This window comes from Lactuca virosa, chromosome 9 (assembly GCF_052849685.1).
Source record: "Lactuca virosa cultivar CGN04683 chromosome 9, Lactuca_virosa_CGN04683_v6, whole genome shotgun sequence".
NCBI lineage: Eukaryota > Viridiplantae > Streptophyta > Magnoliopsida > Asterales > Asteraceae > Lactuca > Lactuca virosa.
In genome coordinates, this window is record NC_136434.1 from 298,765,000 (window position 1) to 298,783,141 (window position 18,142).

At 41.9% G+C, this 18,142-nt stretch overlaps 1 protein-coding gene and 1 long non-coding RNA gene across 3 annotated transcripts; one reads left to right on the forward strand and one right to left on the reverse strand.

Annotated features, from left to right (window-relative positions):
- The first annotated feature begins 57 nt into the window (after positions 1-57).
- LOC145135801 (uncharacterized) lies at positions 58-17,889 on the forward strand. Of its 2 annotated transcripts, XM_079070015.1 has the most exons (7): positions 58-308; positions 16,211-16,299; positions 16,371-16,553; positions 16,659-16,739; positions 16,843-16,914; positions 16,987-17,103; positions 17,197-17,889. In XM_079070015.1, exons 3-7 carry the CDS (start codon positions 16,404-16,406, stop codon positions 17,671-17,673), a joined length of 897 nt encoding a protein of 298 aa, XP_078926141.1. In that variant the 5' UTR covers positions 58-308; positions 16,211-16,299; positions 16,371-16,403; the 3' UTR covers positions 17,674-17,889. The 2 variants fall into 2 exon arrangements, 1 of the variants encoding a protein (XP_078926141.1); XR_013720045.1 differs by lacking the exons at positions 16,211-16,299; positions 16,371-16,553; positions 16,659-16,739; ... (1 more) ...; positions 16,987-17,103; positions 17,197-17,889 and adding an exon at positions 847-1,782.
- On the reverse strand, positions 11,151-13,388 carry LOC145140823 (uncharacterized). The gene is made up of 3 exons (XR_013722301.1): positions 13,238-13,388; positions 12,362-12,413; positions 11,151-11,235 (listed from the first exon to the last, which is right to left on the reverse strand). It is a non-coding gene; the product is annotated as an uncharacterized LOC145140823 (long non-coding RNA).
- Positions 17,890-18,142: the final 253 nt, after the last annotated feature.

An 18,142-nucleotide genomic window follows, 5' to 3' on the forward strand; every position in this document is an offset into this window, starting at 1 on the left:
GGCCAGACTTGTAATAATGCCTCAAGGTTTCAAATGGAACACGGGATTACATCCGTGCCTTCTCCCTCGCGCATCTTAAACCCTAAACCTAATGTTATGCAACAGCCGCCACCACCATGCGGACCTTCTTCATCCGCCGCCGCCCAGCTGAGAATCGACCGCCATGGTTGCTACCGGTGACGCCCACTGCCGACGAAGCCGCAAACCCGAAGCCCAACCTCGTATGCTGCCAGAAAGTCGCCGAAATCGATGGAGGAAGCCGGGAACGACTAAGTTCAGGCGGAAACGACTGGATGGCCCTCGGTAAGGTAAAGTCGCGACTTATCTCTCTCGCCTTTTTGTCATTTTCGATGCTTTGACGTCGGATAAGCCGGCTGTGGTTGCCGCCGCCCGATCGGTTGTCGTTCTGCCGTAACCCGCTACCACCAGCCACCGTGGGAGGTGGTTGTGGGTGTGCTTATAGGTGTGTGTTAGAGTGTAAATGCTGCTTTCGGTTTTTATGATGTTGTTTGTGAGTTGTGTGGCCGGAAAACCCGCCACCACCACAAGGTGGTGGCTGCCACCGTGCTCTGCCGCCCAGTTCCGCCGCCAGCCACTGTAGGAGGTGGTTGTGTGTGTGTGCATTATGTGTGAATGGATATATGCTATTTTTGTGTCAAGATTTCAAGCCACCACCATTGATAATGGTGGCCGCCGCCGTGAGCCGCCGCCTATTTTCCTCATCTACTTTCTTCTCTCTCTCCTATTCACCCGCTTCCTATTTTCCTCATCTACTTTCTTCTCTCAATTTCATCAATCTAAAGCATAGTGTCTAGTAATTCTGAATCTCATTTTCGTTAAACTTAGGGTGACTCAGAGAGAGGTATCAATGATATTGATGAAGATTATAAGAGGAAACGAAACCGTTGTTAGGCAAGAAAGATGAGAGAGTGAAGAAGAGGAAAGTGATGAAGATTAGCATAGCACAAACGAAAATGGTGGATTGAGCTCTGGTGAAGATATGACCAGAATTCGTGCGTTTGAGAAAGGCTCACCACTACCACCACACTCCTCTATACTCTCTTATCCCAAACGCGACCAACCACCTTATCCAAAATTACCCACCACACTCCTCCATCTGCACTAGCCTCTCCTTCATCTTTTCCGGCGGCCAACCTCCACGTCCGGCGTTGCTGAATTGCTGGAAGAACTTACCTTGTTGCTCGCTAATTCCACTTGTCACTAAAAGCAACGAAGATCCTATGTCTTTGTTTTCCTATAGATATGTGATTCCACTCATCACGCAATGAAACATCCTTCAATATCAATTGCTGATTTTTATTGGTGGTTGTCTGATTTTAGTCACTGATTACGATTGCCTAATTATCTATGGCTTGATTACGTCGGTGGTACAAAACTAGGGTTAGAAAATCTGGGTTTTTAAACAATCCTCATATTCTTATGGTACAAATGATTTCGATGAGGAAGTTAAAGGTTTGAATTTGATTTTGATTTTGAATTTGGTTGTGCATGTGTGTTTCAATTTCTATTTTTTACTGTGTTTTTATGTGTTTTTCTCCAGTTTCAATTTTGATTCAATGAACCAAAACACAAAACACAGGTGTAAATCATGTTCAGTTTCATATATGTAATTGTAGAAAACAAAGGGGATGGATTCGTTAGAGGAGGAGATAATTTTGTGAGTGATTGTTCTTGACTTGCAGATTTTAATGTTTTCAATTTCTGTGTTTTAATTTTGTATTTGTTACTTGGATTCATTAATGGAGGAGATGGATTCGTCAAGTTATTGATTGCAGCTTCATATGGATTGATGATTATCGACTCTTGGTCAAAAGAATTTGGTGTTGCGATGAGTAAATTTTTTGAACACAGAAAGGATTTTGTATTTCGTTTGAGATGCAGATTCGCAAAGCTAAAGTATTGAGTTTGATGAGAGAGAGAGAGAGAGAGAGATTTTATTTTTTATTTTTTAAATACCAAAATAAATAAAGAAAATAGAAAAAAAAGAAATGAAAAGGGCAAACTCGACTTTTCAAGTGTATCAGGGACCAAAACACCAGAAAAACTTTGATTTTGGACCTTCCATGCAAGTTGGAAACTTTTTGGACCTTATCCAAAGTATTTTGAATACCACAGGGACCAATCTTACAATTTTGTCTAAACATATAAGAGTTGGTTTAAGTTCGCTATTTCTTAATCCGACATAACGACCAAGTATGAAATTTTATCATGTAATTTAGAGAGATTAAAATTAAAATGGCATACTATCAAAAGTGGTATTTTTTATTTTTGTTTTTTTACATTTTCTATCATGTTAATATAACCTGATCCGGACCCGCAACTAGTATTTTTTTTATTTTTTTTCTATTTTCTATCGATTTCACTTGTGAATCATGTGGTTTTTAGTTCTAGACTCACCACTAGATAGGATGTCTTTCTCGACATATTGATGATGACATAGAAGGATGTAAACATAAAGGCCATGATGTTAGGATTTATGTTAGGATTTATGTTAGTTGATGGTGGAATTGATGTTTTTATGTTTAGGTGTTGGTTGGTTCGGTACGAAAGAGTCATTAGGTGCCTTGATCAAGACTTGAGTGTTTCTTCATGAATTCACCTCTTTATGGAACTCACAAAAGAGACGATTTCAATAAAAAAGAATAATAAGTTATAAACATCGATGGAGAAAATGACTATCATCAATTACTCTTTTTTGGAGATGGCCGCTAGAGAAGATGACAATGGGAGGGATAGAAGGGATAAGGTGTGGTTTGTGGGTTGGTGGGTTCATTTCATATAATTAAAATAATAAATAATAAGTAAGAAATATATATATATATATATATATATATATATATATATATATATATGTATAGGCTTAGGTTATTCTATGTATATTATTGTACGCATAAATGTAGGCCAATCATTTTACTTAATTTAAGAAAGTGATTAATATATATTATTAAATTAAAGATAATTGAAAAATACCATCTAATTTCATTCTAAGGGTATTTTAAACAATTGAGATAAATTTCAAAAAGGAAAATTCCATATTTTTGGGGATAATTAACTCTCTTGATTTTAAAATTCTAATTTTTTTAATTACTTTAATTTTAATTATAACGTAATTTTTATAATTAAACCCGATTTTATTCTGTTAGAATCAGATTCTCTACAAATTTCAGGCTACATGTTTCTATTAGAATGATATTCTATGTGAATGCCAACACCGACTAATAAACACATTTTTGGATACAACTTCAAATTTTTCATTACATTCGTAAAAAAATAAGAACTTTATATAATAGTCTATGACAATGAAATACTCACTAATAACAAATAAAATTATATATATTATTCGACCTTAATATTCTAGCAGAATATATTATTACATATACTCCTATCATTCTATTGTAGATTATTCTATCAGAAGAATAGCTATTTCCTTGATCATCCATGAAATTATACATTTAACGAAAATAACTGTCATGAATCAAATCATGTAAGAATAATATTCTCTGAGAATGCTTAGAATCACTTTCAAATTTGCGGTCCGTTCTTCAAGCATCAACTTCTGTCAAAACAAAATCAAATTGTAGTTTAGATTCCAATAGAATTGGAATTCATGATTCCATTCCAACAGAATTGGAATTCATGATTCCATTTTAGAAACATTGACGAGCTCTTGAGAAAACAAAGCAAAAATCTTTGCAACGCTTTTCATTTGTAGAAGAAAAATTGACACAACATTAACATGCAACATACAAAAAAATTATGAGTTTATTACCATCCATACTTGGCTTGTGTTTCTGCTTTTGTGAGAAAGCCTTTTGAGCGCCTTTCTGCCAATTCCATCTCTTTAGATCTCATATCAAAGTATAAAGATCCAATCTGTTGTTTCCTCTTGTGCAGCTTCGTTGGCTTCCCTTTCCCTGAAGAAGCCGGCTGAAAATAATCCAGAATAGGAGACCATAAGTACAATTCTAGAACATCAAAAACATTTTCAATCTTACAAATTGAAATAGGGTTCTTACTTCTTACTATGAGACCAAGAAAATATAACCAATTACCTGATATGAGGGCCCAAAAGCTATTCCAGTTGATTTGACTTGGTCTTCTCGTGGTCGATTCTTCATCAGTTCATCCTGACTAACCTCAATTATCTCATGCGGAATCTCATTCCTACCTCTCTTGCCAGGAACCCTCGTCATATTTTGTATAGCGGCTGCTTCTGAAATTTCTGGCTGCATATTTCTGTCAATCCAAATTTCTGAAAACCCTAATTCCCAAAATTCAATTGAATCCCCACCTGTCGTCGGACCCTCTTCTGGTCTCACCCCTCGCCGTTAGAATCAGAAGAGAGTAAGCGGAGAGTTGCTAATCAACCCTTGCTGCCCTCGCTTCACCCTCCTCTCCATCCGATTCAGTCGATTAAACCACCTAAAACACCCCAGTGGAGATCAGCGATCTTCTTTGCCTTCCCCATTCGTATGGCTGCTGATCGGGCCAGAAAGACAAGAAAGAAAACGCCGGTGATAGTCGGTTTTGTAGTCCATGATTTAAATTGGAGAGATTAGGTCAATACCATGATTATAGTGATTAATTTTGGAAGTTATTAAACAAATTACTAAATTACCCTTATTTATTTATTTAATTATTTAATTTTTTATTTAATTTTGATTGGCCCACATTTATGCATACGATAACACAATATTTAGTTTAAACAAATGAACCTATCTCTATATATATATATATATATATATATATATATATATATATATATATATATATATATATATATATATATATATATATATATATATATATATTGTAACACCCAAATTTTCAAAACAATTTTTCACATTTTATAAAACACGTTTTCATTCATAATCGTTATAAAAACACCATTGTATCACATAACATCATCTCCCAAGATCATAATAAAATCTCCCCGCGTGTGTACTGATCAAGCTGGCGCCTTCCCGCGATCATCGCTGGTACCTGAGACACATAACACAACACTGTAAGCATAAATGCCTAGTGAGTTCCCCAAAATACCACACATAACACATATTAGCCACTCGAGGCTATAACTCTGTTTGACACTCTAGTCAAAGTGTCTCTATGGGACCCCCCAGTCCCATAACTCTGTGGGCCCTCTGGCCCTAACTCTATGGGTCCTCTGACCCTAACTCTGTGGACCTTCCGGTCCTAACTCTGAAAACTCTGTAACACATAGCACATAACACATAGAAATCACATCATGCAAAAGCATACACAATACTCTGTCTCATAGCTCTAATTACCACTCTAGGTAAAGTATAGTGAGAAGACTCACCTCGGTTAACTCGGTAAAGCTCGAACTCTGTAAAGTCAGGTCTAGCCTCCGCCTAATCATATGAAATAAACACTCTGAATCAATACATCTCTCAAGGCTAGACTATTCCTCCTCTTAGTACTCTCAGAAGGGTAAAAGACCATTTTACCCCTCTCATGGCTCAAAGACCCTAAAGTTGACCAAACCCTAAAAGTCAATAAAGGTCAACGGTCAAACTATGACCCGACTCGCCGAGTGCACTTGGGCGACTCGGCGAGTCTACACGTGCCCACTATCTTTCTGATCTCGCATGACACGTCGAGTCTTTCCCCTTACTCGACGGGTGACACCTGGCATGAATCGCGGGGCCACCCCGACTCAACTCGCCGAGTCTGTTCATGGACTCGGCGAGTTCCGCCTTGAACTCCAGTCCTCTAATTCCCTCTGACTCACTGAGTCAACCCTATGCTCCACGAGTCGTCACAGATTGCGAGTCGCGGGGCTACCCGACTCTACTCATCGAGTCCGTTCATGGACTCGGCGAGTTCATTTCATGCACATCCTCAAACAACTTCCTGAGGTCAGATCCAGTCCTCTAACCAATAGATCTATCATTCCCAAACCCAATAACCACGTAAAGTTTCCATCTTGATGCACATACAACATCTATTTGATCATATATGATGATTTAGCCCCAAATACCATAACTCAAGGTCATAGCCTCCATTGTTATTCAAAAAGCTTAATGAATAAGGCTCTCTGGACCTCTATGGATCCAGATCCAAAGCCTCCTCATCATAAGGGACTATTTGGGCTTCAAATCTAAGCAACAAAGGGTTTAAGAAACCCTAAATCCATATGATCATCATAAGAACAGAAGGGGAGTCGAATTACTACCTCAAATGTGAAGATCTTAGCTCCAAATCCACAGAATATCAATCTCCTATGCTTCCTCTTGGCTAGTACCTCCTTCTTATTGCTAAACAACACTCCCAAGGTCAAAAAAATGGCTTCCTTCCTCTCCCAAAACGCTCAAGCACTCTAGGGTTTCTCTCTATGACTGGTGACCTCAAATGGCGGCCATAAGGGCCTTTAAATAGTCCCCAAACCCGAGAAATTAGGGTTTCATTAAACAGCGTGGACTCGCCGAGTCCACGTATGGACTCGCCGAGTCCAGTCATTAACCCGGATGGAGATTCGTGACTCTACTCGGCGAGTCTGAGCGCCTACTCGCCGAGTCTCTCTCCAAAACTCAATAAAATACATAATTTAAGATACCTGGGAATCCGGATGTTATAATTCTCCCCCACTAGAATCAGACTTCGCCCTCGAAGTCTCACTCCACAAATAACTCTGGATACTGCTCGCGCATCTCTAACTCCGGCTCCCAGGTCATTTCAGAACCCTTCCGATGTTGCCACTGGACTTGAACCAATGGCACCTCCTTGTTTCTCAAAGTCCTGATCCTTCGATCCACAATCGCAACCGGTCTCTCAACATAATTCAGGCTCGCATCCACCTGAATGTCCTCTAACGGAACTACTATCGACTCATCAGCGATACACTTCCTCAACTGAGACACGTGGAAGGTATCGTGAATCTGGCTCAACTCCGTAGGTAGCTCCAAACGATACGCTACCCTGCCCACCCTGGCAGTCACCCTGAAAGGACCAACATACCGAGGTCCCAACTTACCCCTCTTCCTGAATCGGATCACCCCCTTCCAAGGAGATACCTTCAGGAGTACTAAATCACCAACCTAGAACTCAAGCCCCGAGCGACGTCTGTCCGCATAACTCTTCTGGAGGCTCTGAGCGGTCAACAACCTCTGTCTGACCTGCTGAATCTGCTCAGTCGTCTGAAGTACTATCTATGTACTACCCATCACACGCTTCCCGACCTCACCCCAGCAAATAGGAGTCCGACACCTCCTCCCATACAACAGCTCAAAGGGTGGCATACCGATGCTCGAATGATGGCTGTTGTTATAGGAAAACTCAGCCAAGGGTAAGTATGTGTCCCAACTCCCTCCGAAATCCAACACACATGCCCGAAGCATGTCCTCGAGCGTCTGAATCGTCCGCTCACTCTGCCCATCTATCTGGGGGTGGTATGCGGTACTAAAATGTAGCCTCGTACCCAACTCCTCATGAAACTTCTTCCAGAATCTGGAAGTGAAACGCACATCTCGATCTGAGACGATCGAGATCGGCACTCCATGCCGTGATACCACCTCCCTCACGTACAACTCTGCCAACCTCTCAGCGGAGGAGCTCTCACTGATAGCAAGGAAGTGAGCGCTCTTCGTCAACCTGTCCACAATCACCCAAATTGCATCAACGCCCCTCGCAGTCCTTGGCAATTTGGTGATAAAATCCATGGTAATCTGTTCCTACTTCCACTCGGCAACCTCCAACGGCTGCAACTTACCATGCGGCCTCTGGTGCTCGGCCTTAACCCTGCGACAGGTCAAGCACCTGTCAACAACCCATGCTACATCCCTCTTCATACAGGGCCACCAATAATCTCTTCTCAGGTCCAAATACATCTTAGTGGCCCCGGGATGGATCGAAAACCTCGATCGGTGTGCCTCCTCCATCAATATGGTACGTGCCCCGCCCACAAATGGCACCCAGATCCGACCCTGGAAGGTCATAAGCCCTCTGCTATCGGTAACAAACTCCGATACATATCAGATAACTCGCTCTCTCTTGCGGTTCTCCGGTCTCACGGCCTAAGCCTGGGCCCCTCGGATGGTGTCCAACACCGGAGTCATCACTTTCAATCTCATACAAACGTCCCGTATCGGGGCGCTCTCCGCCCTACGACTCAGGGCATCGGCTACAATGTTAGCCTTGCCCGGGTGGTACAGGATCTCACAATCGTAATCCTTTACCACGTCCAACCATCTCATCTGGCGCATATTCAGGTTGGGTTGATCCATCAAGTACTTCAAGCTCTTGTGGTCCGTGTATATGGTACACCGAACCCCATACAGATAGTGACGCCAGATCTTGAGGGCGAACACTACAGCCCCCAACTCCAGATCGTGGGTGGGATACCTCGTCTCGTGAGGCTTCAGCTGCCTCGATGCGTATGCTATCACATGCCCTCTCTGCATTAGCACCGCTCCCAGCCCCGATATCGATGCGTCACAATACACCACAAAGTCCTCCATCCCCTCCGGAAGGGCTAACATTGGGGCTTCGCACAGTCTCTGGCGAAGTGTCTCGAAGGAGGCCTGCTGCTCTGGTCCCCATGAAAAAGCAACACCCTTCCGGGTCAACCTGGTGAGTGGCACGGCGATCTTGGAGAAATCCCTGATAAATCTCCGATAATAGCCAGCCAACCCTAAGAAACTCCTGATCTCGGTGGGGGATCTCGGCACCTCCCAACTCATAACCGCCTCAATCTTGGCCGGGTCGACCAATATCCCATTCTGGTTAATGAGGTGCCCTAGGAACTAGACCTTTCGTAACCAGAAATCACACTTGGAGAATTTGGCATAAAGCCTCTCCGATCTCAAAACTCCAAGTAACTCTCTTAAATGCTCCTCATGCTGCTCTCTGGATCTCGAATACACCAGTATATCATCGATGAACACGATCACCGAACGGTCCAACATCGGTCTGCATACTCTGTTCATGAGATCCATGAACGCCGCCGGTGCATTGGTGAGCCCGAAAGGCATCACCACGAACTCGTAATGCCCGTAACGAGTCCTGAACGCTGTCTTCTGGATATCCTCATCTCGTACTCTCATCTGATGATATCCAGACCTCAAGTCGATCTTGGAAAACCAAGACGCTCCATGCAACTGATCGAATAAATCGTCGATCCTCGGTAAGGGGTAACGGTTCTTGACCGTCAGTTTGTTCAGCTCCCGGTAATCAATGCACATCCGGTGTGAACCATCCTTTTTTTTTGACAAAAAAGATCGGCGCTCCCCACGGCGAGCTACTCGGCCGTATAAACCCCTTCCCCAGCAGCTCCTGAAGCTGCGAGGATAACTCCTGCATCTCTGGTGGCGCAAGGCGATAGGGCGCCTTGGCGATAGGCGCTGCCCCCGGAACCAAATCAATACGGAACTCTACCTGCCTCTCGGGAGGCACACCCGGCAACTCCTCGGGGAAAACATCTGGGAACTCGCGCACTATCGGGACCTCATCGATCGACCTCGGTCTCTCTGCATCTACTCTCGTATCCACCACATAAGCCACAAACCCACTACAGCCCTGTTGTAAACTCTGTCTCGCTCTAGCGGCCGAACAAAATGCTGACCCAGAATGGGAACCCTCGCCGTACACCGTAAGTACTCCCCCACTGGGGTCTCGTATCGTCATCAACTGTCGCTCACAGTCAATCACAGCTCCGAAACGGCTCAACCAATCCATGCCCACTATGACACATACGTCCCCCATAGCAATCGGGACCAGATCTATCGGAAACTCGACACCGAAGATCTCGAGTACACATCCTCGAATCACATCAGTAGCATACACCGCTCGCTCGTCAGCTATGGAAACTCGTAGAGGTCGACTCAACGCCTCACGCTGGGTACTGATGTGCTGACTAAACGCTAGTGACACAAAAGACCGACTCACACCCGAGTCAAATAACACCAAGGCAGGTACAGAACACACAAGAAATGTACCTACGCATATCATAATATAAGCATAACACTACAAACTCAAAATAAACAGAGGAAAGAATACATACCAGCTACCACATCGGGTGCTGCGCGGACCTCCTCCGTTGTCAACTGGAAGGCTCTCCCGCGAGCCTTCGGCGCCTCAGCCTTCGCCGGCCGACTCTCTGTAGCTCGAACAGCAGCAGGAGCAGATCCCTGAGAAGCTCCCTGAGCTGACCCTCGTAACTGTGGACACTCGGCCTTCCGGTGTCCGGTCTGGTTGCAGTGAAAACAGACTGCAAACCCCTTGGGGCAATCCTTGGCCATATGCCCCTCCTTGCCACATTTGTAGCAAGACCCTGCTCTGCACACTCCATCATGACTCTTGCCGCACTTGCCACAAGTGCGGCCCCTCTGGCTCCCTGATCTCGAATCGGCAGGCTTGGCCCGCTTGGCTGCCGGCTGAGACTGTGCCGGTCGCCGATCCCTCCCCTGAGACTCCGCCTCCTCCCTAGCCTGAGTCTCCAGCTCTATCTCCCTCTTCCGGGCATTTGCCTGAAGCTCGGCAAATGTCCGGTACGTCGAGTTCGCCACGAACTCTCGTATATCCCTCCTCAAAATGCTCAGATATCGGCTCATACGTGCCTGCTCGGAGGACACGTGCTCTGGGCAGAACATCGCCCGCTCATGGAACATCCTGGTGATCACTGTAACAGACTCTGTACCCTGCTTGAGGGTCAAAAACTCTTGGGTCAAACGCTCCCTCTCCACCTGGGGAACGTACTCTTCTCAGAACATAGCAGTGAACCTCTCCCAGGTCACTGCAACAAGCTCAGTAGGCGAATAGTGCGCCGTCACAAACTTCCACCAGTCCTTCGCTCCCAAGCGAAGCTGGTTCAACGCGAACCAGACTCTCAAATGCTCTGGAGATGAGCAAGTAAAGAAACACCCCTCAATGTCTGATACCCACCTCATCGCTGCAATCGGGTCCTGGGTCCCATCAAACTCCGGTGGTTTTGTGTTGCTGAACTCACGAAACAGCAACGTATCACCACCCTGCGGCCTAGTCGCAGCTATAGCTGCAGTGGCCGCAGCAACCGCAGCCTCAGAAAGAGCAGCGTATCTCTCGTCAAATGTCTCTATCAGTGTGGTCTTGATAGACCCGAACATCTCTGGTATCTCTGCCCTGATGGCCGCAGCCACCTCCTCATGAATGATCCTACGGATCTCCTCATCACTAGTACCGCTGCTCTCTGGTGTGTGGCGTGTCCCAACCATGATGTCTCTGAAATACAACATAATAAATATCAGGGACTCGCTCGAGTATACTCGCACTCGATAACTCCACCCTACTTGCTCCTTAGTACCCAATGGATTCTTACTTAGGGTGCGCACTGCTCCGGTGTCTTCAGTAGTACGGGCCCTATACTACCGTCCACACCGCATCAGCATCCACTCTAAGTCCTCCTCCTTGGATCCCAAGTCCCAAGTACTCTACTCTCTTTAACCATATGCTACTCACTAGCAGCTCTCTCATAAACTCCTCGCTGCTATCTAAACACTCTCAAGTATCCCTAGCAGCAAAACTCCTAGACTAAGGCATCACATATCAGGCCACTCTAGTCCTAATAAGAATACCTAGTCTACTCTAGCATTCATAGCATAACACATCATATATCATAACATAATATATCTCATAACACTAATTACAAGGGTATTTTGGGAAATCACCGTTCGGGCGCTGGCTGATCGTACACACGGCTCTGCTCTGTTTGTCTCAAAACTCTTTTAACTCTTTTAAAAAGTTTTTAGTCATCAAAATTTCTCTCAAATCCTCAGTTTGAGTTCAGATACGCCCGAAGATGAATCTGAATCCCTCAAACCAAGGCTCTGATACCAACTTGTAACACCCAAATTTTCAAAACAATTTTTCACATTTTATAAAACACGTTTTCATTCATAATCGTTATAAAAACACCATTGTATCACATAACATCATCTCCCAAGATCATAATAAAATCTCCCCGCGTGTGTACTGATCAAGCCGGCGCCTTCCCGCGATCCTCGCTGGTACCTGAGACACATAACACAACACTGTAAGCATAAATGCCTAGTGAGTTCCCCAAAATACCACACATAACACATATTAGCCACTCGAGGCTATAACTCTGTTTGACACTCTGGTCAAAGTGTCTCTGTGGGACCCCCCAGTCCCATAACTCTGTGGGCCCTCTGGCCCTAACTCTATGGGTCCTCTGACCCTAACTATGTGGACCTTCCGGTCCTAACTCTGAAAACTCTGTAACACATAGCACATAACACATAGAAATCACATCATGCAAAAGCATACACAATACTCTGTCTCATAGCTCTAATTACCACTCTAGGTAAAGTATAGTGAGAAGACTCACCTCGGTTAACTCGGTAAAGCTCGAACTCTGTAAAGTCGGGTCTAGCCTCCGCCTAATCATATGAAATAAACACTCTGAATCAATACATCTCTCAAGGCTAGACTATTCCTCCTCTTAGTACTCTCAGAAGGGTAAAAGACCATTTTACCCCTCTCATGGCTCAAAGACCCTAAAGTTGACCAAACCCTAAAAGTCAATAAAGGTCAACGGTCAAACTTTGACCCGACTCGCCGAGTGCACTTGGGCGACTCGGCGAGTCTACACGTGCCCACTATCTTTCTGATCTCGCATGACACGTCGAGTCTTTCCCTTTACTCGACGGGTGACACCTGGCATGAATCGCAGGGCCACACCGACTCAACTCGCCGAGTCTGTTCATGGACTCGGCGAGTTCCGCCTTGAACTCCAGTCCTCTAATTCCCTCCGACTCACTGAGTCAACCCTATGCTCCACGAGTCGTCACAGATTGCGAGTCGCGGGGCTACCCGACTCTACTCGTCGAGTCCGTTCATGGACTCGGCGAGTTCATTTCATGCACATCCTCAAACAACTTCCCGAGGTCAGATCCAGTCCTCTAACCAATAGATCTATCATTCCCAAACCCAATAACCACGTAAAGTTTCCATCTTGATGCACATACAACATCTATTTGATCATATATGATGATTTAGCCCCAAATACCATAACTCAAGGCCATAGCCTCCATTATTATTCAAAAAGCTTAATGAATAAGGCTCTCTGGACCTCTATGGATCCAGATCCAAAGCCTCCTCATCATAAGGGACTATTTGGGCTTCAAATCTAAGCAACAAAGGGTCTAAGAAACCCTAAATCCATATGATCATCATAAGAACAGAAGGGGAGTCGAATTACTACCTCAAATGTGAAGATCTTAGCTCCAAATCCACAGAATAGCAATCTCCTATGCTTCCTCTTGGCTAGTACCTCCTTCTTCTTGCTAAACAACACTCCCAAGGTCAAAAAAATGGCTTCCTTCCTCTCCCAAAACGCTCAAGCACTCTAGGGTTTCTCTTTATGACTGGTGACCTCAAATGGCGGCCATAAGGGCCTTTAAATAGTCCCCAAACCCGAGAAATTAGGGTTTCATTAAACAGCGTGGACTCGCCGAGTCCACGTATGGACTCGCCGAGTCCAGTCATTAACCCGGATGGAGATTCGCGACTCTACTCGGCGAGTCTGAGCGCCTACTCGCCGAGTCTCTCTCCAAAACTCAATAAAATACATAATTTAAGATACCTGGGAATCCGGATGTTATATATATATATATATATATATATATATATATATATATATATATATATATATATATATATATATATATATATATATATATATATATATATATATATAAGAAATAAATAAGGGTAAAAGGATTTTTTTTTCATGTATACCAGGGACAGCATACATAATAGAATAAAGTTTTAAGGATCATCCAAGTTTTAAAATAAAAAAGTTAAAGACCAATCACGCAAACTACTTATCACTTGAAATAAAACAATAATTTTGGATGATTTGATGTTTGTGCTAAAATTATTGTAAATTTGTAATAAACTTATGGACTTAGTATTTCCATATTTTGTACTTGGTTATGTTACAATATTAGTTTTTTCGGTTAACTGTTTAATTTTTCTAGTTTTTTCCAAAAATATGTTAGGTTGCGTTTAGTTGCAGAAAAATATACCGTTTTTCAGAAAAATTTTCCAAAAAAAATGAGAATTTTGAAAACGCGTTTAGGTCGTCTAATTTTATAAATTTTTCACGGAAAATGAAAATTTTCCGTTTTCTAAAATTACAAAGAAGTTTGAAATTTTTGGAAAACCAATAATTATTATTTTCCATATTTTTCTAATTCCAAAATTTTTCTAAAATATAAATACACACTCACTTTCACCTCTATCTACCCCCAACCTACCACACCCCTACCTACCCACCCCTACAAACACCCCCCCCCCCCCCACACACACACACAACCACAAATACACCACTACCCCCACCCCACCCCTACAAACATACACACACAGCCACAGCTACACGCCCCCCCCCCACCCCCCGCACACACACCCACACCCATAAAAGACACCCACCCCAACCCCAGCCCCCACCCACCCCCACACCCCTACAAACACACACACACACACCAACCCCCGCTCACACCTACACCCCCACAAACACATACACACACCCAACACCACTACCACAATCACCGACCTGCCATCACCATCACCACCACCACTACCCCATCACCTACATCACCACCGCCGCTGCCATCACCATCACCACCGTTGCCATCACCACCACCACCGCCGCCACCACCACCACTGTCACCATCATCGGCACCACCACTGCCCCTCGCCGCTGCCCCCACCCCAACCCTACCATCGCTACCGTTTTCTAAAAATGAAAACCGATAGAAATATACACATTTAAAGACGTTTTCTAATTTTCTAAAACCGAAAATGAAAAATGAATAAGTTTTAACTAAACGTGTTTTCTAAATTTTCCAATGAAAACTAAAAACAAAAACTGAAAACTGAAAAGGGAAAACGAAAAACGAAAAATGAAAATTATTTTTCCGTAACTAAACGCAACCTTAATTTTTGATTTTCCAGATTTTGGTTTAGGGAAAAACTTATCCCATAAGATCCCCAAGAGGAAATAGTACATGTTCGGAAGCATTTTAGTTTTGGATGCAGGACGGGATACCATACCCCGCCCGATGCCTGCCCCATTGTCATTAGTAATTAGGAGTTTAGGAGGCGCAATTCAAATTGTTTTTGCATTTAATGTATTTTCCATTGAGAATTGTATGTGACACCATTCATTAGAAGTTAACATGAATTAAAAGAGAAGTCAACAAAGATTATTAAACGTCTCAATTAAACAAATACTTTCACATATGGGGTGGTCATCTTCAACCTACCCTCATCAAAAAAAAAAACTAAAAAAAAATAATTTTTTTTAATATTAAAAAAAAAAAAAAAAAAAAACTCTTTTTTTCTCATTACTTCGTATATTTCTTTTTTTAACATAGAGTTGGCCCTATTTGAACGCAATTTGCCTATAATCATATTCAACTACAAAAACAGAACTTGAACTCCCCATCTTAATTTATATAATACATACAGGGACTAATCGTAAATAAATTATATTTAAAAAGACTTACATCTATTAATTATCTTTTCAGTGACATGTCAAATAATAACAGAATTTCCCGCCAGTCTTCTTTTTTTTCTTGAAACGCTGTGTTCAAAAAACACATATCACTTCACGCAACACAACAAATTTCATCTGCATTCTTCCTTTTCTACTTCTCAACTCTCAATCTATCTAAGGAAGCAAGAAAATGGATCCAAATCCAGAAAAAGAACATTTTGCGAAGGCCAAAATTGAAGATCCAAATCAAAATCCAGGTTTACTTCAATCGCTGTTGAACCCAAATGGTGTTCCCATGGATGATCGCTGCTATATGAAAATTTTCGGTAAAGAGATGAATTCTAACCTCCATGTCCAAGAAGTTGATCGATAATTGTTTTTTTCATCTGTATTTGAAGAATTTCGTTTAATTTTCAAGAGAATTCTATTGTATTGTTTTTGTTGACACTAATCTGTATCTGTAGGAGATTCTTGTTGTTTTTTGTATCAGTAATCTGATTTATATGATCTACGTAGGTGATTTCCTCACCAAGAATGTTGTAATCAATGATGTTTTTCCATGAAATTTCTGTTCTATAATCTATTTCTTGAAAATAATCCCTATGCGTAGATTCATTTCATTTATTTGTTTGATTAATATACATTCTTTATCAATTATTTTCTCATGGTTATCAGAAGAATATGGGAAAGCTCAGCAACTAGCTGAGGCAATTGCTTCAGGTGAAAAGCTTGATAGGAAAGTATATCGGATTCGTAATAAAGAAGTACGTACATTCCATCTGTTACAAATATGGAACTCAAGTTTTCATTCTCATTCTAAAAATTCTATTTACAGCTTGTCAAATTCATTGACAAAGATTTTGAAGGGATGAAGGACATTAACATAATCTCAGAAGCCTCAATTGGAGTATTCGCTGATGCTGAATCCAATCTTCTGAATCATTCATTTCTGGACTTGGTGGGTACTGTTGACGAAGTTAAACTTGCTGAAGAACTCATCCTAGAGAATGTTCTAAAGGTAATTAACTCCCTTGTTTTTGCAAAAAAAAAAAAAAAAAAAAAAAAAAAAAAAAAAAAAAAAAAAACATTTCATCTTTCTGACTAATGTTTCCATTATCTGTAGACATATAGTAGTTTGTGCTATCCAGTAATTCTGATGCCACAAGAAATTTATATGGACCACATCAAAATCCACCTCCACAAGGTGAGAAATATAAATACACTTAACTGGACCTAAAACCAGAATCTGAGGGCATTTTGGTCTTTAATTGTCTGAAGCCTACTTTTCTCTGAATCTGTTTATATAGGTTTGTCGGCTCCTTGGAACCTACAGGAGTAATCTCTTGAGAATTGAAAAGGAGTCTGGTGCATGGATAAAGGTTTGTTATTTCATTTAAATATCTTGAAGCATATATAAATATATTGCTATTACTAAAACTGTCGGTTTTCAGATTGAACAAGGTTCTTTTCCTGGTGTTTGGGAATGGGAGAGAGTAGTGAATATATTTGGTCCACATGAAAATGTTAACAAGGCTAAGTTGTTAATTCAGTCAGTTATATCTGAACAGGTGATGTAATTATTTTTTTTTTCTTTTAACTTGTTCAAAGACTGCATATAATTGAATTGGGCTTAATGGGATTTAATTTGTTGTTGCATGCAGCCTGGAGAACTATCTGCTACAGAAGCACTAAAAGAATTCCTGCATCAGTTTAAAGAACCTAGTTGTAGTGAATTAATTGATCATAAGAAGTCTGCTATTAATGATGAATCAAACAAAAAGAAGAAGCAGAAGGTTGGTGAACCTATTTGGGATCAAACTTTTCTAAGAATTAAGAATTCTGGTGGTGGGAAATCAGAGGGATCTAGTTCTAAACAAACAGAAGGTGAATCAGAAGAAAAGAAAAAGCAACATGAGTTTAGAGAACCTACTTGGAATCAAACTTTTGGACCTGTAATTTCTTCTCCTGGGGAATCTTCAGAGGGAAGTAAACAAACAGAAGAATCCGGTGAATTAGATAAAGGGAAGCAGCAGGTGCTGCAGGCTGAGGAAGGTGGTTCCAGTCTAACAGATGAAGAAAAGCAGCAGCATTTGCAGCATAAGAAATCTGAAGATGCTGGTCCTTTGTCAGCAGCATGATGGATCGGGTGTGTCACATGCATGCAAATGGTATTAGATTGTGTAGGGAAAGGGAACAAATTTTTGTTACATAGTCATGAATGAATGATACACAAATGTTTCTAGTACAAAATGGTTAGGAAATCTTGTTTTTGGTCAAATTTACACCACCCCATTATACAAGGGATGAGAATCTTCAAAATTTTTGGTTGTGTTGATGAAATGTCTATCCCTCCCTCAGGCACATATGTATATCGGATTTCGAAACCGTTTGATTGTATTAACAAAACGGAAACAAAGGAAGGAATATATTTTGGCTGAATTTATGTGTTGTTACTTGATGAAATGCCTACTGGCATATGTTGTCATTATTGGTGTCGCCGTTATTTCTAATTTTTATTTTTAATAAAAATTTATTGTGTTAAATGTGATTTGAGAATTAAAGACCATCAGCTAGTTGGCAAAGCATTAGATAGCTGACGAACCATCA

Coding starts and splice junctions, on each gene's coding strand:
- LOC145135801 (XM_079070015.1), top strand. CDS start 16,404: ATGAAGGACATTAACATAATCTCAGAAGCCTCAATTGGAGTATTCGCT. Junction 16,740..16,842: donor TCAAAATCCACCTCCACAAG/GTGAGAAATATA, acceptor CTGTTTATATAG/GTTTGTCGGCTCCTTGGAAC. Junction 16,915..16,986: donor AGTCTGGTGCATGGATAAAG/GTTTGTTATTTC, acceptor GTCGGTTTTCAG/ATTGAACAAGGTTCTTTTCC.